Source organism: Zerene cesonia, unplaced genomic scaffold (genome assembly GCF_012273895.1).
Source record: "Zerene cesonia ecotype Mississippi unplaced genomic scaffold, Zerene_cesonia_1.1 Zces_u001, whole genome shotgun sequence".
NCBI lineage: Eukaryota > Metazoa > Arthropoda > Insecta > Lepidoptera > Pieridae > Zerene > Zerene cesonia.
In genome coordinates this window covers 2,939,815-2,966,512 of record NW_024045131.1, presented here as the reverse complement: position 1 = coordinate 2,966,512, position 26,698 = coordinate 2,939,815, and the positions used below count along the sequence as shown (strand labels likewise).

At 36.4% G+C, this 26,698-nt stretch overlaps 1 protein-coding gene across 6 annotated transcripts in view; it reads right to left on the bottom strand.

Annotated features, from left to right (window-relative positions):
- The window catches only part of LOC119838154 (synaptotagmin-7), a 323,559-nt gene that overhangs the window by 52,873 nt on the left and 243,988 nt on the right, over positions 1-26,698 (bottom strand). The window contains exons 1-2 of one of the 6 annotated variants that reach the window (XM_038363994.1): positions 17,962-18,439; positions 17,777-17,894 (exon numbers count right to left, since the gene is read on the bottom strand). The exons of 4 other annotated variants lie outside the window; for them this stretch is intronic. In XM_038363994.1, coding sequence (XP_038219922.1) covers positions 17,777-17,841 — 65 coding nt within the window. In that variant the 5' untranslated portion in view covers positions 17,842-17,894; positions 17,962-18,439. Of the gene's footprint in view, positions 1-17,776; positions 18,440-26,698 lie in introns of those variants that run through there. One more of the 6 variants, XM_038363992.1, reaches the window with a different exon arrangement.

Genomic DNA, 26,698 nt, shown 5'->3' with positions numbered 1-26,698 from the left:
TTCGTTCATTATTGTTTTCAGCTTATATTAAAAATTATTTTATAGTTTTTAGTTTGATGTGCTTGAAAAGCGTGTTTTGTAGTTTTTTTAAACTCTATTTTATTTATAACCCAAAATGATAAGAATAAGGCAGAACAGCGGTCAGTGGTTTAGGCGGGAAAGCGTAACAGACAGACAGAAATACAGTGTTACTTTCGCATTTCCTTATCCCTTATCCCTTAAAAGCGGGCAGCGCATAGCGCATTTTCAGAGGTCTAAGCCTCTGCGAATATTCATGGGCGGTGGTGATCGTTTACCATCAGGCGAACCACCAGCTCAGTTGCTCGCTATGACATAAAAAAAATATATAGCAAATATCGTTACATCCAATTCTGTTCTCAAGAAGTTTAATAAACGTAATGTGAGGCAATTTTAAAAATTGTTTTCTAATGTTTTCCCCTTACAGTGTGACGTCACCCCTATACAATCAGCTAATGGTCATGCCACGGCAGACAAAGTAACACGCGACTCGTAGCATTATATGGTACTAGCTGCGCCCGGAGGTTTCACCCGCGTAAGTTCGCATCCCGTAGGAATATTGGGATTAAAAGTTGCCTATATGTTATTCCAGTTGTCCAGCTGTCTACGTAACAAATTTCATTGCAATCTTCAATTTTTTGCGTGAAAGAGCAACAAACGCACACACATCCTTACAAACTTTCGCATTTATAATATTATATTATATAGTAGGATAGTAGGACTAGTAGGATATTACTAGCTGTTCACCCCGGCTTCGGTCGTGGTAAATATATATATAGCCTATAAAACTGAGTGAAGTTACAGCTTTCGAATAGTGAAAGAAATTTTGAAATCGATCCAGCAGTTTTTGAGATTATCAATTATAAACAAACAAACAATGTGTAGAAGTGTAGAAGATATTGTATTTTTACACGCTTTTTATTAGCTTCACCTGTATGTTTGTTTGTATGTTTGTTTGTATGTTTGTTTGTATGTTTGTTTGTAACCGACTTCTTTGGGCGCGATTTTGACCCACTTTAAACGGCCAGATTTCGTTCAAACTTTGTAGATTTATTGAGGACCGATGACAATACACTAATTTGATAAAATTATTCCAGTTTTCAATTTGCAAAATATGATTTTTGTTAAAGCGTGTTTTTTAGTTTTTTTAAACTATTATTTATTTCATACCTGTTTTGCATATTTAAACTTTCTTCAATTCTTACACGTGGATATCGCTGTACACTTTCGCAGAATCCAATCAAAAAAGTTTCACCTTAACACGCCTAAAAGTATCTACAATTAAACAAACTCAAACATCATTTAACTTATTACATTAAGAGTTAATTGCTGTTACTAAAGCACTTTATCGTTAATGTTAATGACACGGTTTTTAACGGTTTTATTACCGGTTTTTAGTAATAACATACCTGATGATGTTTTAGAGGTCTGCAGTTAAAGACAAAAGAAAACTTACATCCGACTATCCTACTAATCCTACTATCCTACCAATATTATAAATGCGAAAGTTTGTAAGGATGTGTGTGCGTTTGTTGCTCTTTCACGCAAAAACTACTGAACCGATTGCAATGAAATTTGGTACTTAGACAGCTGGATAACTGGAATAACATATAGGCAACTTTTTATCCCGATATTCCTACGGTATACCGACTAACGCGGGTGAAACCGAGGGGCGCAATTTGTAATATATATGTGTGAGATTTGATTGTAAGTATGGAGCAAAAAGTACTAAACCTATAATGAAAAAATAATAGTAAGCTAGATAATTCTCGATAAAGGCTAGTACTACTTAGTGCGTAATAATTGTACGAATAATAGGGAAGAAACCCAACTATGAATAGAATGTATTAGCCCTAGAATATTGTAATAAGATCTATAATTTGTAACTAAATTCTTGCAAATAAATTTAATTTGAATTTGAAAACAGTAGATATGCATATAGTACAAAACGCGGTCTTATCACTAGCAAGTGATCTCTACCAAGCAACCTTGGTATTGCCCGAAGAATATAGAATTTTCGTTTTAATGCAAAAAAAGGCAAAAATATATTGTTTCAATAAAGGAACCTTTCATTAACATGTTTACTTGGTTATTTTGTATGTACAGATGTACATCCCAAACCTCATGGGGGAACTCGAAACGCGTCTTTATAACCTGACCGCGCGAAGAACAACATTAAAACAAGTTCCATTGCTTCATAAGTACCGGTGTATCCACAGATCGGGTATGAGAACCGAACATTGTACGCAATGTACTTCGAAGTTGGAATAAAACTCAAAATTAACAATTGCTGGTAGCGCCTGATCAATTTTCATTACCGTCTCTCTTTGTTCCTGTCTATTTATTTTGTAAAGAACATGAATTTGAGCGCGCAATGAATTCATAACACCTTTTAAAAATTATATAAGGCATTTTAGGAATTGTGAATTGTTTAAATACACAATGCCATTCTAAATAAGCTCTTTATAAAATTTTGTGATAAAATACCTGTCATGTAGATTTGACTTTTTAGCTAGAGGACAACCGAGGAGATATGACGTCATTGCTCATTGGGTATATTATAATAAACTATTTTTTGGCCGCGGCTTCGCATGCGTAAATTCGGAGCAGTTTATTAATAGATTTTATTATACATAATTATAAACTTTGCTCTTGAATAATTTGTTCTCTTAAAAAACCATCTAAATCCGTTGCGCAGTTTTAAAGATTAAAGCATACATAGGGACATAGGGACGGAGAAAACGACTTTTTATACTATGAAGTCATATCCTTTGTATAATTTTTACAATTCTTTGTTAGCTTGTTTATTTATTCTTTGTTGTTTTTATATCTGTCGCTGGATTGTATGTGTATGTGTGTTTATAATGGAATATATAAAAATGAAACCCGTTTTCCTTGGTCACGGCATCACGCGCGAATGGCTGGACCGATTTGCACTAATTCTTTTTTTGTTGTATTTGTTATTATTAGGAGAAGGTTCTTACGGAAAAAAAAATTAAGAAAATCACTTAGAAATATTGAAAAATGTACATTTAATTTTGCATATTTAAAAAAACGCGAGTAACAAATGTCAATGTCAATGTAACGTATGTTCCTGGGAGAATTGTTGCTAAGGCGGTACGAAGTTCACCGGGTCAGCTAGTAATGGAATAAACATTTTGTTTTCTTCATCATCATTCTGACCGCCTCCTTGGCACAGTGGTTAACGCGTGAGCGTAGAACCGAGGGGTCCTGGGTTCAATTCCGAGACTTTTTTTTTTGTGCGTCCCCAACGCACAAAAAAAAAGGTCTCGGTCTGGCAGGACACAGAAGGCTGATCACCTACTTGTCCGTAAAGAAAATCGATCAGTGAAACAGATGTACATCATCTGCCCCATGCCCCACTAGGGGACACGGGACTTCACTATTTCTTCATCATAATTATAATACGTCCATTTACATTCCCGTGTCTTAAACAATTCAAACGGACGAAACCAATCCGTTTGTACTGAGATATAATTTGAATACAAACTTCGCTCAACTTATTATTATGCAAATAAATGGCCACGAAGAAAAGAAAGATAGCTTTTAATTAAAGATAAGAGAAAATTGTGGAGTATATTCTTAGTTCCATGGCAGACGTTTCGGGAGACATTGTTATTAACTGATTGTTTTAAAAAAACAAACCTAAACAAGGTTTGTTTTCTTTATGTCACAGTCGGCAATGGAGCTGGTGGGTCGGCTGATGGTAAGCGCTACCGCCCATGAACATTTGGAGAGGCGTAAGGTCCATTGCAGACCTTACGCCTCTACAAATGGATTGGCGACTTTTTGGGAAGGGATTAAAAAAGAATAGGCGAGAGGAATAGAGGAAAGGACTTGGAAGGGTAAGGAAGAGCATGTGGGTCTCCGATAATCTCGATATTCCTACGGGATACGGACTTAAGCGGGTGAAACCGCGGGGCGCAGCTAGTGTATGAATAAATTATTAACGGTAGGTATGTAAGAGAAAAAGCATCACTAGAAATAATAATTTAAATCAGACCACACGAGAAGTAGCTTTTGAATAAGAACAGAATCATCAAAATCGCTTCACCGAAAGCTGAGGTAACTTAGCCAAAAAAAATATAGTCGAATTGAGAAATTTTTTTTTTTGAAAGAATAGAAAAAATTTGATCACGAGGCAGGATTCGAACCTGCGTTTCTTGCCTAACCTGCCTCGTGATCAATATTTTTTCTATTCTTTCAAAATTTCTCATTCATAAAGAAAGCATTTCAATGCTATAAAACTAAAAATTAAATAATCGAATTGATTAGCTCCTCAATTTTCGAACTCGGTTAAAAATAGAGTAAAACGTGAAAAACTCTCACTTTTCCATTTAAACATTAAATATTTAAACCGCTTTAAAAGCGTTTTGCGACAAACACGTTTCATATTCATAGATTATAAATTCATTGTATATTTTATATTCAGATTAGTGCATGCTGCATAGCCTAGATATCTAGATGCTAAAGGTTATATTTATTTATAGACGTTTAAATATAATATTATTTAATAAAGTTTCATCTGTTATAGACTAGCTTTCCGCCGGGGGTTTCGTACACATATTCAAGGAAATGATCAGTCCCGGGGATTTCCTCGCAAATTTCTCGTTCCGGCGGGATTTCCGAGATAAAAATTATCCTTTATTCTTTCTCGGGTCTAGAATTATCTCTGTAATATTTTCATCAAAGTTAGCTCAACGGTTTAGGAGTGAAAAACAGACAGACTTTCGGATTTAAAATATTAGTAGGGATAAGTTGTCTCGTAACATTTCCATTTTTTATATGAAGTCCTTGTATATTATATTTATTTACAAGTAAGTGATCAAATTAACTTTCATTCCCTATTTTATCCCCTTGGGGGTAGAATTTATCAGAATCCTTTTTAAGGGATATCTACATCATAGTGACTATCTGTATGCCAAATTTCAGCCCGATCGGTCTAGTACCTTGGGCTGTGCGTTGAATGATCAGACAACCAGTCCCTGCGTTTTATATATTAACTAGCTTTTGCCCGCGGGTTCGCGCGCTATTCGGAGTAGTTTAATAGATGTTATTATACATATAAACCTTCCTCTTGAATCACTCTATCTATTAAAAAACCTCATCAAAATCCGTTGCTTAGTTTTAAAGATTTAAGCATACATAGGGACATAGGGACAGAGAAAGCGACTTTGTTTTATACTATGTAGTAAAGATTTATTAAAGGTACGGATTATAAAAGTTTGCATTTTCGTCATGCGAGTGGCTTATAATACCTAACGACTAATACTAGACTAGATTGATTTGGTCTGGATGGATGTGGCAGTAGATAGTGTTAAGCTAACTAGATCCAGCGTTGATTAGGTTTCCTATTTGCTCGGATGTGTAACATAAATAAAGGAACTTACAGAACCAACAGAAACGCAACTAATTTCTTAATTTCAAAACACTTTTAGCAATATTTAGAGTATCTTATTATATTGTTTATATAATAAGATACTCTAAATATTATTTTTTTTTTTATGTCACAGTCGGCAATGGAGCTGGTGGGACGCCTGATGGTAAGCGCTACCACCGCCCATGAACATTTGTAGAGGCGTAAAGTCGATTACAGACCATAAGCCTCTACAAATGGATTGCCGACTTTAAATTGGGAAGGGATTAAGAAAGGATTGGCGAGAGGAATAAAGGAAAGGACTGGGAAGGGGAAGGAAAAGGATATGGGCCTCCGGCTCCCCCACTCACCGAACGAAACACAGCAGAATGCTATTTCACGCCGGTCTTCTGTGGGGGTGTGGTACTTCCCCGGTGCGAGCTGGCCCAATTCGTGCCGAAGCGTGCTCGACTACCACATTATTAAAATCATTAAAACAAAATACAAAACTACATTGAAATGAATGGAATGATGGAGATAAGAAACATACGCTGCGATTTCACTTGTTTTAGGTTATTACGAAACAGAGGGTAGGCGTAGGAGTTCAAAGCAGTGTGTGAGATATCGCTAATCAAGTTCTGTTGACTTTCATACAAAAATAAACTCCTGTCTTGGAGTTTTTTGGATGTAAGACACACAAAAATAATAATTTATCTTGTGTTTAACGCGATTTGTTCATTTTATTATTAACCAGACGTTTCGAACACTTTACAGCGAGCGTGGTCACGGGGAGAGGGAGTCTCCGGGTTAATAAAATAATGAATAAATCGCGTTTAAAATCCGTTAAAAAGTTTTAAAGTTTTTAATTTCTAAATAATAATTTATATTAAATTCGATAGTCTAGCATGCTTCAGCACGAATTGGGCTAGCTCGCACCGGGGACGCCATATACACAGAAAACCGGCGTGAAATAGCAAGCTACTGTGTTTCATACTTGAGTGGGAGATCATTCCAGTCATGAATCCTTTACTATTCCCTTTCCTCTTTAAAAAGTGTGGTGCATTCAAATTCAAATTATTTATTTCATCCTCTAAATAATTGTCTTAAACTATTTGGTGATTGGAACAATGCTAGTAAGCAAAAAATGCTTGTGTCAGGAGGTTCAGCTCTTCCATTTAACATTTTAGGTGTATAAATGATATAAGAAGCACTCGAGGCACTGCCGCTGCGAATGTTCACGGGCGGTGGTGATCGCTTACCACCAGGCGAACCACCAGCTCAGTTGCCCGCTATGACATAAAAGGTAAGGAATTTTACTTCTAATTTTTGCTTCTTCTTTGCTACTAAATTTTAAGTGTACTAGAGGTACCTAAATGTAAACAGTCGTCCGTGACGGTATTTTTCAAAGCATTTCTCAATAAAACGAGCTCACGTCGTTAGTACGAATCTATAATCACGATCAAAGTAAAATACCTTCATAGATAAGATCCATTGATAATCCATTACCCTCTGATCTGAATACTTGGCAAGTGACTTTGAATTACGCCCTCATTAGTGACACCGTCGGTTCACATTATGTCCGCACGTTAATCGTACACGATATTTTATCGTGTCGTATCATTTTGCGTGATTTAATGCCGACAGCATCCGTTCGTGTTGTCATATTAATATTTGATTCTACTATGAATATTTCTCGGTAGCTACATATGCTTTTTAATTATACGCAATAACTCTGTTTAGAAATTTATTAGATATCTAGTACATATACTGTAACCCCCGTCGTTACTCGTGTGGTACCCGGGTATGTAGCCTATGAGCTAATTCAGACTATAATCTATCTCTGTAGCAAATTTCATACAATTACGATAAGCTGTTTTCGCGTGAAAGAGTAACAAACATCCCTCCATTGAATGTAATATGTAATTCAAATATCATGATTATCATTCACATATAAATCTATTGCATAAAGTACTTTTATATTAATTTGATATAGAATTTACTAAATCTTATCAAAGCAACTACAATGGACAATACTGTTATTAATGAAACAGTATGAGAATTGGTTTAAGTAGAATTGGAAAAAAACACGTTTCAATAAACAGAGGACACGTAAGGGATTTAATTCATACCGACAATTTAATCAGGATTAAGATAAATTCATCATCATTTCATTTCTTTGTCACCGATGCTTGGTAAGGTTTCAATGAAATATTTCGTCTACAGTGGAAATCCAGTTAAAAAGAGTCGGCTACATACAAATATACAGGTGAAGATAAGTGGGGTATGGGGTAGATGATATTCATCTATTTCACTGTTCCATTTTCTTTATGGACAAGTAGGTGATCAGTCTTCTGTGTCCTGCCAGACCGAGACTTTTTTTTTGTGCGTCCCCACCCGGATTCGAACCCAGGACCCCTCGCTTCTACGCTCACGCGTTAAAGCACAAAATCGCTTCTGTCCCTTTTAATAGATAGAGTGATTCAAGAGGAAGGTTTATATAACATCTATTAAACCACTTCCAATTTAACGCGTGCGAACCCGCGGGCAAAAGCTAGTTCATAATATACGTAGCGTATTATTTTATGTCACGATCGAACGCTGTACGCTTTATCACGTTACTGCGATAAAACTATATCCGAGATCCTTATTTTATGGCTGAACTAGCTGCGCCCCGCGGTTTCACCCGCGTAAGTCCGTATCCCGTAAGAATATCGGGATAAAAAGTTGCCTATATGTTATTCCAGTTGTCCAGCTATCTACGTACCAAATTTCATTGCAATCGGTTGAGTAGTTTTTGCGTGACAACAACAAACACACACACATCCTTACAAACTTTCGCATTTATAATATTAGTAGGATAGGACTAGCCGCTTGCATCGACTTCGGGTTGACCCTAGATACATATATTATGTTACTTGATAAATCTGTAGATTTATTATGATAAAAAATTAAAATGAATAGGGTAGTTTACTCTTTGTAATATTTGTATGATACATACATTCACCACACACACACCACAACGAACATGTCTGGCATTCGCTTTTGGCAAACGTCATCAATAGATTTTCTATTTTACAGCTTCCAGTAAGATCATAATGCATATAACATATGTACTGAATGTAAAAACCTCAATATACATTATTTTCGATCTATAATTAACGTCAAAGTCACAATTACCAGATGCGAACTTAATTCAATGATCTAGAATCTAGACAGATTCCATTGTCTAGCAATTACTGAAACCATTAAGTGGACCAGATATAAATGTAGCGACTATTGGATCTGTCATATTTAGGTCTCTCAGTTTAAATTTTGTCGTAACGATATTTTATCGGATATCACATAGTTATTTTGGTCATACTTTCACACTTAAGTTAAGTTACTACTACTTATTAAGTTACTAAGCGCTTTATTGAATAACTTATAATCTTTAAACTACTTGGACTTAACTCTCACCTTCTGCATAAATAAAACATATCTAGGTCATTTAATTTTTAGTTTTATAGCATTGAAATGCTTTTATAAATGAGAATTTTTTTTAAAGAATAGAGAACATTCGATCACGGGGCGGGATTCGAACCCGCGTATCTTGCCTAACCGTAACGCTCGCTGTAAAGTGTTCGAAACGTCGCGTTAATAATATAATGAGTCTTTAATTTCTAAATGTACAATACTCGCGTAAAATCAAACACAAGAAAATACTATATCTAGGTCATTTAAAAATACCTATAATTATCAATCTAAGTTTCATTAGTATTTTATAATAATTCAGGACTTATATGTCCATTAATTCGAGTGGTGCTGAACGAAATGGGGCATTAATATTTCATCATACTATCCCATTATATCGCCTATCTCTTTCACACGTTTGCTCACGAGCGAGACAGCAGAGCCTACTGGATCATTAACAATGGAGATTGAATTAGTTCACCAAAACTTTCTTAATGGTTGTTTCCAAATTAGGTTTATGATATTCGACGAGACACCGTCTAGGGTATATGTAGTTCATTAGGTTGACAGAATTTGATATGATCTTCATTATTTGTTTGCTTATATGTAAGAGAGGAGTCAGTATATAACAGGATATATAAAATAGGTTAGGAGGACCTTGTGAGAGAGGCAGGCGCGCCACACAATTTGAGCATCCTAGTCCTAGTCCTACTATCCTACTTAATCCTACTAATATTATAAATGCGCAAGTTTGTAAGGATGTGTGTTTTTGTTGCTATTTCACGCAAAAATTACTGAACCGATTGCAGTGGAATTTGGTATGTAGATAGATAGACAACTGGAATATCATATTGGCAACTTTTAATCCCGATATTCCTACGGGATACGGACATGCGCGGGTGAAACCGCGGGGCGCAGCTAGTAATATTTTAAATGCGAAAGTTTGTAAGGATGTGTGTGTGTCTGTTGCTCTTTCACGCAAAAACTACTGAACCGATTGCAATAAAATTTGGTACGAAGACAGCTGGACAACTGGAATAATATATAGAAAAAAAAAAACGAAAGTTCTCATTACGACTGCATTTTCGATAGCTCCGTCATCATCATGACGTCATAGAGACTTGTCATTTGGTCCCATTTTATATTTGGAGTTGTCCACACCTCCCCTCAAAACGTCCCTTTTTAGACAACCATAATGCATCTTACGTTTTATAATATCATGAGTGAAGTTGAAAATTGATTTGAAATTTATCTATATTAATCACAATATTAAGTATTAATATAATCATCGCCATTTTTAAACATGGCTGCCCTATACGAGAATCAAGCAAACCGATGCCTCAATGAACCTGCAAGCAAGCAAGTGACATGTAAACTCCGGTATATCGCTCCAGCGACTTATCTACGACACGTTATCCGGTTACGGCCAGTTATAACCAGTTACGACCGGCCAACCGGACCGCAGGTCAGCTGTAATCTAATCTCAATATGATGAAGGCATGGCCGCTGGATGTAATGCTGTTATGAAGGCTTTAGATGATTGTAGCGTAGGATCCTGATGGCAATGCGAGGCTGGTTACAGCCACATAATGTTAAGATGCTGATAGTGTGTTAAAAAATATGTAATAGTATATGTTCCATTATTAAAATAAGTTTTGGAGAAAATTTCAAACGAATTCATACAATTTGACATAATAAACCATAGATATATCTTACTGTAGATAGCTCCTGGGTGAACTTACCTGAAACAATAAAGGATTAATTAGAATTTTTGATTATCTAATCCTATCCTACTAATATTATAAATGCGAAAGTTTGTAAGGATGTGTGTGCGTTTGTTGCTCGTTCACGCAAAAACTACTGAATCGATTGCAATGAAATTTGGTACGTAGATAGCTGGACAACTGGAATAAGATATAGGCAACTTTTTTCCCCGATATTCCTACGGGATACAGACTTACGCGGGTGAAACCGCGGAGCGCAGCTAGTATATTATATTCCCACACTCCTCCGAAACTGAGAATCGGCAAATATCTCTATCATACCTCTAAATGATAAGAGTAAGCCTGAACAGCGTTTGTCGGGTGAGCTAGTCATGTAAACATCTAATTTATTGTAATAACTAGCTGCACCCGGCAAACGCTGTTCTGCCCTACTCTTATCATTTAGGGGTATGAAAAAACATGTTGGCCGATTCTCATAGATACCGGATAAGCACAAAAAATTTCATCAAAATCGGTCAAGCCGTTACGGAGGAGTATGGCAACGAAAACTGTGACACGAGAATTTTATATATTAGACTAGCTGCGCCCCGCGGTTTCACCCGCGTAAGTCCGTATCCCGTAGGAATATCGGGATAAAAAATAGATGTTGGCCGATTCTCAGACCTACCCAATATGCTTACCAAATTTCAGAGGAATCGGTCAAGCCGTTTCGGAGGAGTATGGCAACGAAAACTGTGACACGAGAATTTTATATATATAAGATTATTATTAATTGTGTGACATTACACTGATTCAAGAGAGGTACAAGAAGGAAAGAGGTACTAATACTATAAAGCTGAAGAGTTTGTTTGTTTGAACGCACTAATCTCAGGAACTACTAGTCCGATTTGAAAAATTCTTTCAGCGTTACATAGCCCATTTATTGAGGAACCCTTTAAGCTAAATATGTACCACAAGCGAAGCCGGGGCGGATCGCTAGTATCGTTTATAAACGACTCGATAAGTTTATTTTTCTAAAGTTCTTCGACATGCCGGTTTCCTCACGATGTTTTCCTTCACCGTTTCAAGGAGTGGTGATGTAAATAATATGTAGATATATTGAAGAATCTATTTATTTAGTGCAACCTCTCACTAAATAAATTGATTCTATCCTCTCTGGTACTATCCCGATCTTCATCATCATCATCTTCATCATCATCATCTTCATCATCATCATCTTCATCATCATCTTCATCATCATCATCGTCATCATCATCATCTTCATCATCATCTTTTCGATTTAAGTCTAAGGTTCTTCCCAATGAGCCACCACTGCTTTTAAATTTAGTCCTAAAAAGGTACTTTATAAAGTTCAAATAATTGAATTTCCTGAATAAATTACTTTCATTGTATTATGCTGAAAAACGCCAATAGTCATTCTGCAAATGAGCTTAAAGTTCTACCCATATTTATGACCTAGCCCTTTGTTCTAGTCTGAAGTCTAGGCTTCGTGAAATTAGATTATAACTCGCCTCTACAAAAGAGGTTACTAAATTTTAATTTAAATTTATTTCGTCCGGTTGTAAATTAAATTACTGAAGTGAAGAAATTGAGTAATAACTTTAAATGTATTTGACCATTTTTAACCGACACCGTTCGCAAAATAGAGTAATGTAATAAGTTGCTGTAATTTGGTCCTATTTTCAAATCTGGAGTGGTATCTCTCCCAGGTTAAACTAAGGAATTTGATCGGTTTTTTTTAAATAGATAGAGTTATTTAAGAGGAAGCTTTATATTAGGAATAATAACATCTAATAAAGTACCCCGAATTCAACGCGTGCGAAGCCGCGGGAAAAAGCCAGTATAGCATATAACAATGAAACATTTGATTATTCATAAGATTAAAGAACCAAACTTCTTATAACCGACAGATTTCATTTTAACTTTTTATTAAAGAAAACATTAATTTTTAGTTTAAACGACATGTATATATCATTATCCTATTAATATTATAAATGAGAAAGTTTGTAAGGATGTGTGTGTGTTTGTTACTATTTCACGCAAAAACTGCTCAACCGATTGCATTGAAATTTGGTACGTAGACAGATGGACAACTGGAATAACATATAGGCAACTTTTTATCTCAATATTCCTACGGGATACAAACTTACGCTGGTGAAACCGCGGGACGCAGCTAGTAATACATAAACTATACGGAACCTGTATATACGTGAGACAATTTTTTATTTTTTTTTAATGTCACAATCGGCAATGGAGCTGGTGGGACGCCTGATGGTAAACGCTACCACCGCCCGTGAACATTTGTAGAGGCGCAAAGTCAATTACAGATCTCACCGAACGAAACACAGCAGAACGCTATTTCACGCCGGTCTTCTGTGGAGGTGTGGTACTTCCCCGGTGCGAGCTGGCCCAATTCATGCCGAAGCGTGCTCGACTACCACATACATTTTAGCCCATTCTAACATTAAAGTGTGTTATTTAAAACTATATTTATAACAATATAATCTTGAGAAATTTTGAAAGAATACAAAAATATCTATTCTTTCAAAATTTCTCATTTATAAAGTATTTAAATGCTATAAAACTAAAAATTACAATATAATCTTATTATTCCAATACGCACCACCAAAAAATTAGCTATGACAAGAAACTGTCATATGAAGCCAACATAATCATAAACCTTCGAGCAGTTAATTATAAACACGAAGTTAGTTTATATTCATTTTCAGCAAGCAATAAATAACTTTAAGTTAAACAAGCTACGTTAAACTCTATTAAATCTTGTTGGAGTTTAAACCTGTAAGCAAATAGATATAGTATATACATGTAGTATATAGGTATACTTTGCTAGATGCTCGTCCCGGCTCCGCCCGGATAACAAGATTCCTGTTTTATCCCAAGGGAGCATTTAATCGGGATAAAAATTATCCCATTACCCAAGTCAGCTCATACCCTGTGTGTATATTAAATTTCATCAAAATCCGTTCAGTAGTTTCAGCGTGATTGACAGACAAACATCCAAACCAACTTTCCCATTTAAAATACTAGCTTAGCCCTGCGGTTTCATCCGCGTAAGTCCGTATCCCGTAAGAATATCGGGATAAAAATTTGCCTATACGTTATTCCAGTTTTCCAGCTGTCTACGTACCAAATTTCATTCCAATCGGTTCAGTAGTTTTTGCGTGAAAGAGCAACAAACACACACACATCCTAACAAACTTTCGCATTTATAATATTAGTAGGATAGTAGGATTAGTGTGATGTAACATGCCATGTGTATTTCGGACAATTCTGATGACACATGTCAATGCTTTAGGGCGTTTTTTAGTAGAGAAACTAAATCGCCCTCAAATTTTCATAACTAGACATTAAACATACCACACTAGCAAACTCGGCGAACTCCGTTTCGCCACCAGATGGCTTCGTTTTTCCCGCTTTTCTGTTGAAATTTTTCCGGAATTTTCTTTGCTATAAACCTCACGACGCCCAAGACCTTTCCAACGAATGCAAAACCGTGGAAATCGGTTCGTGCGTTCTGGAGTTATAGCGTCAGGAAGGAAAACCCGACTTATTTTTATATAGTAGATGACAAGTAACAGCTATTTAATATGAAAGGAATCATCGAAATTGGTTCTCCCATTAAAAAGTTAGTTAGAGGTAGTCTACACTGATATTATAAAGAGGAATAATTTGTTTGTTTGTAATGGATAAACTAAATAACTACTGGACCGATTTTAAAAATTCTTTCACCATTAGAAAGCTGCAACTTCGCTGTGTGACATACGCTATATATGTACCCCGAGCAAAGCCAGGGCGAACAGCTAGTAAACGAATATAAATACAGACGCTTTGAGAACCTTATTTTTTTAAGTCGTTAAATAGTCGTTAAATAGTCGTCGTCGTTTTTATTGTGGGAGTCGAGCACGCTTCGGCACGAATTGGGCCAGCTCGCACCGGGGAAGTACCACACCCCCACAGAAAACCGGCGTGAAATAGTGGCATGCCACTGTGTTTCGTGCGGTGAGTGGGGGAGCAGGAGGCCCGTTTCCTTTTCCTCACCCGTCCTAGTCCATTCCTACCAGTCGTTAATCCTTTCCTTTTTCCTTACCCCATAAAAGCGGGCAGCGCATTTACAGAGGTACTACCTTTGCGAATGTTTATGGGCGGTGGTGATCGCTAACCATCAGGCGAACCACCAGCTCAGCTGCCCGCTATGACATAAAAAAAAAAACATATTCTGTTTCACCCCGGGTCTTTAACTATATTTACTCCAAATTTAATTCACTCAGTCGTATGGTTTAGCCGTGAAGCGTAACGGATAGACAGGTTAATTGGTACGGATTTCGCGCGCTTCGCTCGCGTTATATTCGTAAAAGCTTATGTTTTGACGTAATTTATCTGTATGTTAAATTCGTGGCGAATTCGTTGTAAAGCTTTAGCAGGAAGAAACATCCGGGTGTTTGTATGCTAAGGTTTGGATTTATTACTTAAGTTAGACAAATAGGACGCGCGCGATTTGTTATGAAATTGTGATTGTTTTAATTTTAATATTATAAAGGAGAAAATTTATATATGTCCAGCTGTAACCCACGTTTTTCGCGTATCCGGGTAAAAAGTACCATATGTTCTTATCCGGGCTATTATCTATCTTTGTATTAAATTTCATACAGATACGATAAGCTTTCGTGTGATAGATTAACTACATCCACCCATCCATACATACAAACGTTCGCGTTTATAATATTAGCTGCGCCCCGCGGTTTCACCCGCGTAAGTCCGTATCCCGTAGGAATATCGGGATAAAAAGTTGCTTATATGTCATTCCACTTGTCCAGCTGTCTACGTACCAAATTCCATTGCAATCGCTTCACTGGTTTTTGCGTGAAAGAGCAACAAAAACACACACATCTTTACAAACTTTCGCGTTTATAATACCTATTAGTAGGCGTAGGATAGGATTAACAGGTTGTGTAGATGTGTTATTCTCTCACGAAAATAGTTGATCACATTTTGGTGAAATTTTAGTAAGATAGACAAGTTTGTTTTAATAAATTGACGGATAAAACACGTGGCCCCTTATATGTCTAACAATACAAACATTTTGAAATTAAAGCTTGTTCGTTATTCCTAAACTAATTTTGACGATATTTTTAACATAGGTAAGTGGAAACACTGTAAGTCCCTCATTAATATAATTGAGACATTTCTATATCAATAAAACACCAATTAATAAAACTCGTAATTATTTCGAATGTTCATTAAATCCAGCCGGATTATACCCACAATAAAGCGACCAAATTAAATATCTTAGAGCACAGATTAAAATATATAATAAATTGAAGTCTATAATCCGATTAAAACTAAATTTGAACAAACCCTCATCCAATATTAATTATCTGGACCTTTTCAGATTTATAACCGGTCAAACGCAGGGTAATATACGCGCGGTTACAAAAATGGACGAATTTAAACCAATAACTCATACGTTGCCTGAGATCGCGCGACAGACGTCGGGTGGAATTGATTTACTGTACTTTTAACCGACTTCAAAAAGGTGAGTTATAAATTGGATGTACATATATGTGGCTTGGTTAGCATTGCACAGTTTTTGGATATGGTAGCAGCTACTCATTGTCGAATTTCATGTGTGTGTTTGTCCATGCATAACTCAAAAAGTGTAGGTCGGAGTCTTTTAGTCGAGTAATCTACTCGACTCGTGCAATCGTGCAACTTATCCATACAAGTTTAATCAAAAATGGTTTGGTAGTTAGATAGACTACAACGGTGCTGTTATTAAAAGTTATATAGAGTACATAAGAACGGATTTTCAAAATCGGTCCAGCAATTCCTGAGATAAGCGCGTGCAAACAAACAAACTCATTAGGTAGATATCATTAGTACAGACAGTGATTAATAAAATGCACAGCTAGTCTCAATTTAGACAAGCCGCCATAGCTTCGCCATTTCATATGATCGTCACTACATAGTATAAAATAAAGTCGCTTTCTCTGTCCCTATGTATGCTTAAACCTTTAAAACTACGCAGCGCATTTTGATGGGATTTTTTTTACAGATAGAGTGGTTCAAGAGGAATTTTTATATTTATAACATTTATTAAGCTACTCCAAATTTAACGCGTGCAAAGCCGCGCATCTTTAAAACTGCGCAAGGGATTTTGATGCGGTTTTTTTAAATAGATAAAATGATTCAAGAGGAAGTATAAGTTATATGTGTAACACTTAAATCTACTCCGAATTTAATGCATGCGAAGCCGCGGGCAAAAACTAGTTAGATACACAGGCTGACTTAGCATTCAAACGCAAGTATGTGGTTCTGAAGGTTATAAATAATGAAAGAAATTAATCATTGCATTGTATGAGACAATGTCGCTTTCCGCAGTGTCTGTATGCTTAGATCTTTAAAATTACGCAACAGATTTTGATGGAGTTTTTTTAATTGATAGAGTGATTTAAGCGGAAGGTTTATAGTAATGTGGATGTAGTAGAGAAATACTGTTATTTCTGAGGTTTCTAATGATAATGTTTAGATGTCGTTACAGACATTTGCTCATAGGTACCTACAGAGATAGTTTAAGACTCAAAAGATATATAGGTCCCGCTTAGGTCTAAGATTTAAGAGATAAGAAACTATCCATTATCGGGATTAAAGACAGTTTTTTAGCTCTTAAATCTCAGATCTAAGCGCGAATAAACCCATGCTGTTCTTAAGACTACGCGGGCGAATCCACGCGCGTAAAGCTAGTATATATGTTGCAGTCAAAACTTATTGCCGGTCAAAATTATCGCTTAACTTCATGTATATATTATCCCAACTAATATCTATTCTGTCTGTTAGGCTTTCGCGCCTAAACCACTGAATCGATTTTGATGAGATTTGGTATGAAGATAGAACTGAACTTAAGAGAGGACACACGATATTTTTATCGAGAAAATAAAGGTAAAAGGTCTTGAAATAGGGGATGAAAGTTTGTATGTAATCTCGTTATTGTCAAACCGATTTTGATGAAATTTGGTATAAAGATGAGAGCTAAACTTGGGAAAGGATATACCGTGCTTTTTACAAGGTTTGGTTTTAGGTCTAGACCTTGGTACAGACTATAGGCTAGTCCTTACCAAGTCGCGCGATATAATCGAATTCTACGCAAGCGAAGCCGCGGGCGGAAAGCTAGCTATCATGTAAAACTCACCTCTGTGCATAGTACTCGAAGAATGCGACGAGTATCTCAATGGACCTAGTCATTGCGGCCCACATTTCTTGCGTTTTGCATTTTGAGATGGACGGCAATGGTAACTTTGGCGGACCGTCTGACATTTAAAATTGCATTAATCTCACATATTAAATCCAGCTAATTCTACACGCGAATGTACTTACGAGTTCTGCACGTGACTGTACAAAGAACGAGCAATTAATATACGCGGCTGTATTGCAAACACAATGGAGACTATTGCACGCGACGGTACTCAACTGCACAGTGTTCCACGCGACTGTACGAGATACAGGAATCGGCGCGGCACTTACAAGACAATACGACTTTTGTCCACGTCTATATGAGCGGATGGAAAGGAATATTAAAGCTTTTGTGCGCGACTGTACACGATTGATAGCCAATGCACTCGACTGTACACCGATTACACAATATCAATATCAATTCGATTTGTGTACGCGTTACTACTCCACCTACGCAGTTACTAGTACAACATCAACAGGTAAGTACAATGAGAAACAAAAACAATCAACGAATTCGTTCTAATTGACGCGAACGAATTCAAATATCGAATGTTATTTTCGAATACGGGCACTGGAATTTAAATTTAAATTTCAAATTTGGAATTCGACGCGTACGTATCCCGCGGCCTGTATTACGAGACTGGCAAGAGAATAGAATGGCGCATGCTCCCTACAAAATTATCGCTTGCCCGACCAGCAAGGAAGAGCTCCCGTGTTGGCCTGGCTGTGAGGAAATGTTCCTCGCAAAAGCTCCGATACCGCGACCAGGGGTCAAGCGTAACTGGTCGTAGTTGGGGTGAAAATTCATAAGCTTATCGCATCTTATGTAGCAGAATCCACAGTTGGTTTTAGTGTCGACAATAGAATATGCTTTTTTTGTTGAATGAATGAATTCTGTTTATCTTTGTATGCATTATTATTCTAATGGGATAAAGTTTTCACGAGATTTATCTTTAAGGCAGAATAAAATAAATAAGAGAACCCTGAAATTATTTCGTCGTAGTAAATTGAATCATTTTATAAGCTTCATTCATATATTTTGTTTTCACCGTAACAATATTGTAAAATTATAGATTTATTACATGTTATTCATCCGTTAATAAACAGGAAGATATAACAAGTTATATTAAACATGCTTAAATGTCAAATTGTTCATACATCACGCAAAAACTGCTGCACAGAATTTAATGCAAATTTTTCGGTGTAAAGCTACTGGTCTAACTTAAATGCAGGCTCCATGTGACACATGAGATGAGACAATATCGCTACAAAGTATAAAGCATAGTCGCTTCCGGCGTCTGACCCTATATGTAGGTATGAATGCTTAGATCCATAAAACTGCACAACGAATTTGATAAGATTTTTTTAGTAGATAGAGCGATTGAAAAGAAAGATTTATATGTATAATAACATCTATTAAACTACTCTGAATTTATCGCGTGTGAAGCCGCGGGCAAAAGCTAGTACCTACTATAAATGCTTGAAAATGAGTTCGGGTAGATTCCTTAAACTCAATCTTGAATATTTATTTATTCAACGAATCTAGAAGCATTTTTAAATTATCATAGCTTACCAATTACCACCGGAACGGAAGAGAAGAAGAGACCGAGAAGAGCCGGCAAGAAACTATGTACTTGCTCTTGTGTACTTCTAAGTTCAAATCACGCTTAAGCAAATACAACACAAAAAACATTTTTTAGAGATAACTTTTACGAGTATTTAATAATTAAAAATAATTTGTGAGAAGCTCAATATTGAATCCTTATTCTCCTATACTATATAATACAATATTTTCAACAAAAAACTTAAACCGCCTTGAAGATGTCAGAATTAGACCAGCTTTGGGACCACAGAGGCACCAGCTATCAAATAAATCACCAGTTCGCTCAATAAACACAAAAAATACACTCAAATTGAGAACCTACTCCGGTTTTTGAAGTCGGTTAAAATCCACGTATATTATACGTAAAAAGCATGAGTTCCCTAATAATAACTTGCCTCTTTGCAGTCGGGTAAAAACAGCTGAAAGTCACCGAGCCTAAATATTTAATTTGTTTACGAGGAGTATTATCACAATATACTGTGACACCACTCTCTTTAAAACTAGGAAAATACTTTTATAGAAACTTATGCCTACCACATTGATCCCCTCCCACTTTTAGGCAAATCTCGACTTTAGCGACTAGCAGTTAGAGTAGAAAATTCTTTATTTTTATCATGGATATAAATTTTGTTAAACAATTTTTCTCATAGTCAAACTCAAACATTTGTTTTATAAACTTAACTGCTTTTAGAAGCTCTTAGAATCTTCACAATATAGATTTTTTTTCTCTTTATAATAGTAGTAAAGATTAATAAAACTTAGAAGTTATTATCCACATTAGAAGTTATCACCCCACCGACGATCGGCGTGAAACAGTAGCATGCTACTGTGTTTCGTACGGAGAGTGGAAAGCCTGAGGCCCGTATCCTTTTCCTTACCCTTCCCAGTGTTTTCCTTTCTTCATCCCACACCTTTTGAAGCCGGCAGTACGTTTGCAAAGACGTAATTCATCTGCAAATAGCCTCACGCCTCTAAAACTGTCTATGGGCGGTGGTAGCGCTTACCATCAGGCGACCCACCAGCTCCTTTCCCGACTATGACATTGAAAAAACAATTATATCCATAATGCAAACAATTGCATTTCATTCAGTGGCATAATCACAAATACCCTTCTATCTATCTTCAACACCAATTGTCCTCATTATAATTAAATTAGTTGAGATATTCGGGTCAACCAGAACGGAGCCAGGATGAGGGACTGTTGTATCTATACTAATATTATAACGCTGAAGAGTTTGTTTGTTTGTTCGCTCTAATTTCAGGAACTACTGGTCCGATTTGAAAATTTCTTTCACTGTTTGATAGCCCATTTATTGGGAAGGCTATAGGCTATATATGTACCACGGGCGAAGGCAGCGCGGACGGCTAGTAGAAAAATATAAATGAATCGTATAATCTTTAAGGCCTTTCACATGTCAAGAAATGTATCCTGTTGGAATTCACGTGAAATGCCGCTGTCATACTTATTGCTCGAGGCCACCGCTGTTACTCACAGAATAAAATCTAAACCATATGTTTATCACAGTGGCGGATTTACAAATTTTCAGGGTATAGGCTGAATAGTTTTTGCCGTGCTTGCCTCAACAATTGTCATTTCATACATTATTTTTACAATGCAACAATTTCATTGAAATTGCATGTAAAGTAATTTTTGGGTATATTTTTGAGCTAATCGAAGCTCAATGATGCATGGGCGGGATTATGTATGCTATTTACATAATAATGAACATTTGGTAAAAATCTGTTTGATTTCTATGAGGTGATAAAAAAAAATACGTTCCCCAAATTTGCCGCCCCCAAAATCTGCCGCCCTAGGTTCGAGCCTACTCAGCCTGCTGGTAAATCCGCCACTGGTTTTTCATATAACCCTAACAAATCTTATACGTAGGTTAAGGTTATGAGACAATAAGTTAATGTTTTTGTCTCTGTTTTTGCCACTTACAGCTTTCGTCTAACTGAAACATGGATGGACTATGGGTAATAAATAAATATATTATCATCATAATATGCTTGATCTATTTTAATTGACAATTGAATTTTCCTGACTTTCCCATTTACACTGGACATTAGCGTAGTCCTGTTGGATGAAGCCATTAACACAGAGACAAAGAAGAAGGCCATTTTAATTTAATGAAAAAATTAATCATATCACTAGCTGCACTAGCTGCAACCGCCCGGTAGTCATGTATCGTAATTGAAATAATATAAACTATCCTTTTAAATTGGATCAAACTGTACACGATGTGCAAATTTGATTGATACCGGTTGAGTAGTTTATTGTGGTAGTCGAGCACGCTTCGGCACGAATTGGGCCAGCTCGCACCGGGGAAGTACCACACCCCCACAGAAGACCGGCGTGAAATAGCATATTGCTGTGTTTCGGTCGGTGAGTGGGGGAACCGGAGGCCCATATCCTTTTCCTTACCCTTCCCATTCCTTTCCTTTATTCCTCTCGTCAATCCTTTCAAATTCGCAGTCGGCAATCCATTCGTAGAGGCGTATGATCTGCAATCGACCTTAGGCCTCTCCAAATGTTCATGGGCGCTTACCATCAGACGACCCACCAGCTCCATTGCCGACGATGACATAAAAGAAAGTCCATCCCGGACAAACAATGTAACGTAATTTTCTGTCATGATCTGTTGTGTGTGTGTATGTCTGTGTCAAAATAAATGTCTTTCTTTTTTTTTCTTTCTTCTAATTTATATATATTAAGATTATATAAGAAAATTGACTTATATAATATCTATGATCCAAGATAAATGACAGTGAAATAAAATAGGAGGATATTATGACTATTGACTATATTGACTATATATTAACAAAAATCTAAATCGTCGGACTAGTCCAAATAAAAGTGGTACCATACGAAGGCAGCAGAATTCAAATAAAAGAAAAAAAAGTGAAGTCCCGTGTCCCCTAGTGGGGTATGGGGCAGATTAAGTACATCTGTTTCACTGATCGATTTTCTTTAGGGACAAGTAGGTGATCAGCCTTCTGTATCCTGCCAGACCGAGACTTTTTTTTTTTTTGTGCGTCCCCACCGGGAATTGAACCCAGGACCCCTCGGTTCTACGCTCACGCGTTAACCACTGTACCAAGGAGGCGGTCATTCAAATAAAAAAGACTCGTCTAAATCAAACTTGGTAGACTTCTCTTTTTCTCAATTCGGTTAATAAAATAAATAAATGTTACCCTGCATAATTTATAAGGGACATTATTTTCAAGTTATCCTAAAGCAACGCTCAGGATAACTTGAAAATAATAATGTATAATGATGATCGTAACTTTTTAAGTTTAAACTTAGAAAAACAGCCTGGAAATGTGTACTTAATTTTTATTAAACTTTATTAATGTACTTAAACGCTACTTAGCATCTAGATCAAAATTAGCAAATTCCTAATGTGCATATTTGTTGCTTCGCCAGTGGTACATATATAGCCTATGTCACTCAGGGAAGTTGCAGCTTTCTAATGGTAAAAGAATCTTTCAAATCGGTCCAGCAGTTTTTGAGTTTATCCATTATTAACAAACAAACAAAAATACAAATTCTTCCTCTTTATAATATTAGTATAGAAGTAAAGATTATTAGTTACTAGCTCTCCGCTCGCGGCTTCGCTCGCGGGAATTCAGTTCTATCGCGCGACATGATAAGGAGTAGCTTATTGTCTTCCTCAAAGTCTAAACTATTTACCAAAATTGGTTAAGTGGTTTAAGCTTGAAAGAATCTTACATGATATTATGTTTGACAATTAGGAACTTCTATAAATTTTTCATCCCCCATTTCAACCCCTTCTACCCCTTTTTATGCATTTTTTCGGGTTTCACCCGTGTAGTATACCACAGGAATCTATTGAGCTATTGTGATATGACAATACAAAATTGATAGATTTGACAGTTAAATAAGCTCTAGAGCGAGACAGTGCTATGGGGTACCACCACGAGTGGGACGAGGACGGTGATATGGGGGTGCCAATCGATCAGGTTGCCATGGCGACCGCACATCTAAGCAGGGCATTAAGTATAGGTTTAAAGTTGTCCCTATAGAACTGATGCTAAATGCTAGATTAAATTGAAAAAAAAATCTTTTTTAATCACATAAATACATAGGGCAAGAGACATAAAAACCTACATATATTTATTTTATAAGACGTCTATGCTTTTATTATTAAATAATATTAGAGCATAAATCACAGTTAGGATTCGTAGATTTTCCTAGCCATATAAATTGCATATTTACATTATATATATAAAAGTTACGCACACACGCGTGTAGTGTGTTGTGGCCAAGTATTGATGAAGAAATTAAAAATACAACAGACGTACAAAAACAAAGGAGGCTGAATTAATAACAATTAAATAAATATAATTATTTTATTTTCGTTTTATTTCTTGATAACTCCGCGGGTTATACCGATTGGCGCGATTCTTTTTATCTTTGATGGGGAATTGATGTCAGTTGGTCCCGAAGAAACGTCAAGGAGACATTATTATTTATTTACTAGCTTCCCGCCCGCGGCTTCGCACGCATAGACGCAGGAACGAATCCCTCGCATGTTCCCGTTCCGTTCGATAAAAGATTATCTGTCTGTCTCCTGATTCTAAGCTATCTTTGCACAAATTTTCAGCCAAATCGGTTAATCCGTTCTTAAGTTATAAATAGTGTAACTAACAACACTTTTATATAGAATTAGACATAAATAGACGCTCGTCGTAGCTAACCGCAAACAGTCTCTTCTCGCTGTCTGTCCCTATGTATGCTTAGATCTTTAAAACTAGGCGACGGAAGTTTTGATTAGATTTTCAGATTAAGCAAATCAGAATTTAATGCAGTTTTTTTAATAGATAGCGTGATTCATACGGATATATTGATATGATTTTGGAAGTCTATAATCCTACTAGTCCTACTAATGCTAAAATCCTATTATAAGTGCGAATGTTTGTAAGGATGTGTGTGTGTTTGTTGCTCTTTCATGCAAAAACTATTGAACCGATTGCAATGAAATTTGGTACGTAGACAGCTGGATAACTGGAATGGCAACTTTTTATCCCGATATTCCTACGGGACACGGACCTACGTGGGTGAAACCGCGGGACGCAGTTTGTAATTTATATATTAAATTTGATAAAGTAATAGAAGGTTTAAAAACTAGCCGTTCGACCTGGTTTCGCCCGTGGCATATATAGCCTATGTCTCTCAGTTTAATTGCAGCTCTCTAACGGTGAAAGAATTTTTGAAATCGGTCCAGCCTTTCACGCGTGAAGCGTGACCAAGGGACATAGGGATTCATCCCTACTAATATTATAAATGAGAAAGTGACTCTGTCTGTCTGTCTCTCTGTTATGCTTTTACGCATAAAACAACTGAACCGAATTTGATGAAATTTGGTATGATCATAGGACTGAACTTGGGAAAGGACATAGGATACTTTTCATTGCGAAAAAAAGGAAAGAAGGGGTTGAATTAGGGGATGAAAGTTTGTATGGGAGTTCCTTATTGTGAAAGAATCCACCTAAACTACACCTAAACCACTTAACCAATTTTCGACAAAAAATCCAGACCTTGGGAAAACGTATAGGCTACTCCTTACCATGTCGCGCGATACAACCGAATTTCACGCAGGCGAAGCCGCGGGTGAAAAGCTAGCTTATATAAATAAAATATATATAAGATATTTTACGATTTTTCTGCTGATCGTTTCTCTTCACGGGCAAGTTGTTGTCCTTTTCATCCTAGTAGATGTCATCCCTTATGCACGATTGGCTGGATGACGAGGAGCGATTTGATATTTTACAATTTACATATATTTATTTTACCATATTTTCCTATTAGACGCTCGTCCCGGCTCCGCCCGGATATCACGATTCCTGTTCTATCCCAAGGGAGCATTTAATCGTGATAATAATTATCCTATGACCCAAATCTGCTGATACCCTGTCTGTATACCAAAGATAATAATTATCCTTTGACATACCCTGTCTGTATACCAAATTTCATCAAAATCCGTTCAGTAGTTGCAATGTGATTGACCGACAATTATCCAAACAAACAAACTTTCCCATTTATAATATTAGTGTGATTTATCGCCTCTTGAAACATTTTTCATTATACATAGCTGTACATATGTAGATTATCTTGATTTATATCGCTCGCCGAGATCTCATCCTTCCTACTATCCTACTAGTCCTACTAATATTATAAATGCGAAAGTTTGTTAGGATGTGTATGTGTCTGTTGCTCTTTCACGCAAAAACTACTGAACCGATTGCAATCTTTAAACAATAAGCCAGCGATCTCTACCAGGCAACCCTAACAAAAAAATCCAACTAGTGGGTAAGCAAAAATAAGGCAATAATGAAACTAAAAAGTTGATGCGCCCTTAGCCAGCATACTAACCACTTTTTCCATTTTTAATTCCACAAACAATGCATAAAAGATTTCTGCCATTTGTTTTCATAAAACGACACATAAAATGCACTTATTTTTAAAACAAAAACACCTCTTTATGCGCCATGTTCATTAAAGCAGTGAAGCGCATTTTTCTTACTAATTAGCGGAGTAATTTGTCCGACTTCAAAATGGGATGAGGTTGTCAGTTCGACTGTATTTTTGTGTTTGTTACCTCTTGAATCCTACTAATATTATAAATGCGAAAGTTTGTAAGGATGTGTGTGTGTTTGTTGCTCTTTCAAGCAAAAACTACTGAACCGATTGCAATGAAATTTGGTATATAGACAGCTGGACAACTGGATTAACATATAGGCAACTTTTTATACCGATATTCCTGCGGGATACGGACTTACGCGGGTGAAACCGCGGGACTCGGCTAGTTAACAATAAATTAGTTAACAATAAATTTCTAGATAACTTTAGTATCTAACAGCTTTTCCCTAGTTAGAAGAAAGAAAGAAAGGAAGAAAAACATTTATGTTATATACATATACACACAACAAATCACAACAGTTAAAACTAGTTGCAACAACAGCATAATGTTACAGCTAGTTCTAACTAGTTTTAACTAGTTAAAACGCGATCTAACGAATTTTAACAATAACATGTACACTACATAAACATTTTAACATACCTTTAAAGATAAATCTTGTTTTAGGCAACAGCTCAGTACGTTTTCTCTGAATAATTAATTGTATCCATGATTAATGGAAACTAGCATTCAGTCATAATTTATTTTCACGAATAAAGTGGTCTCTATCCATTTATTTCATTTGTATATATACGTAGCGTTAAGCGGGCCTTGCGGCCTTAGCGGCCTTAGCAAA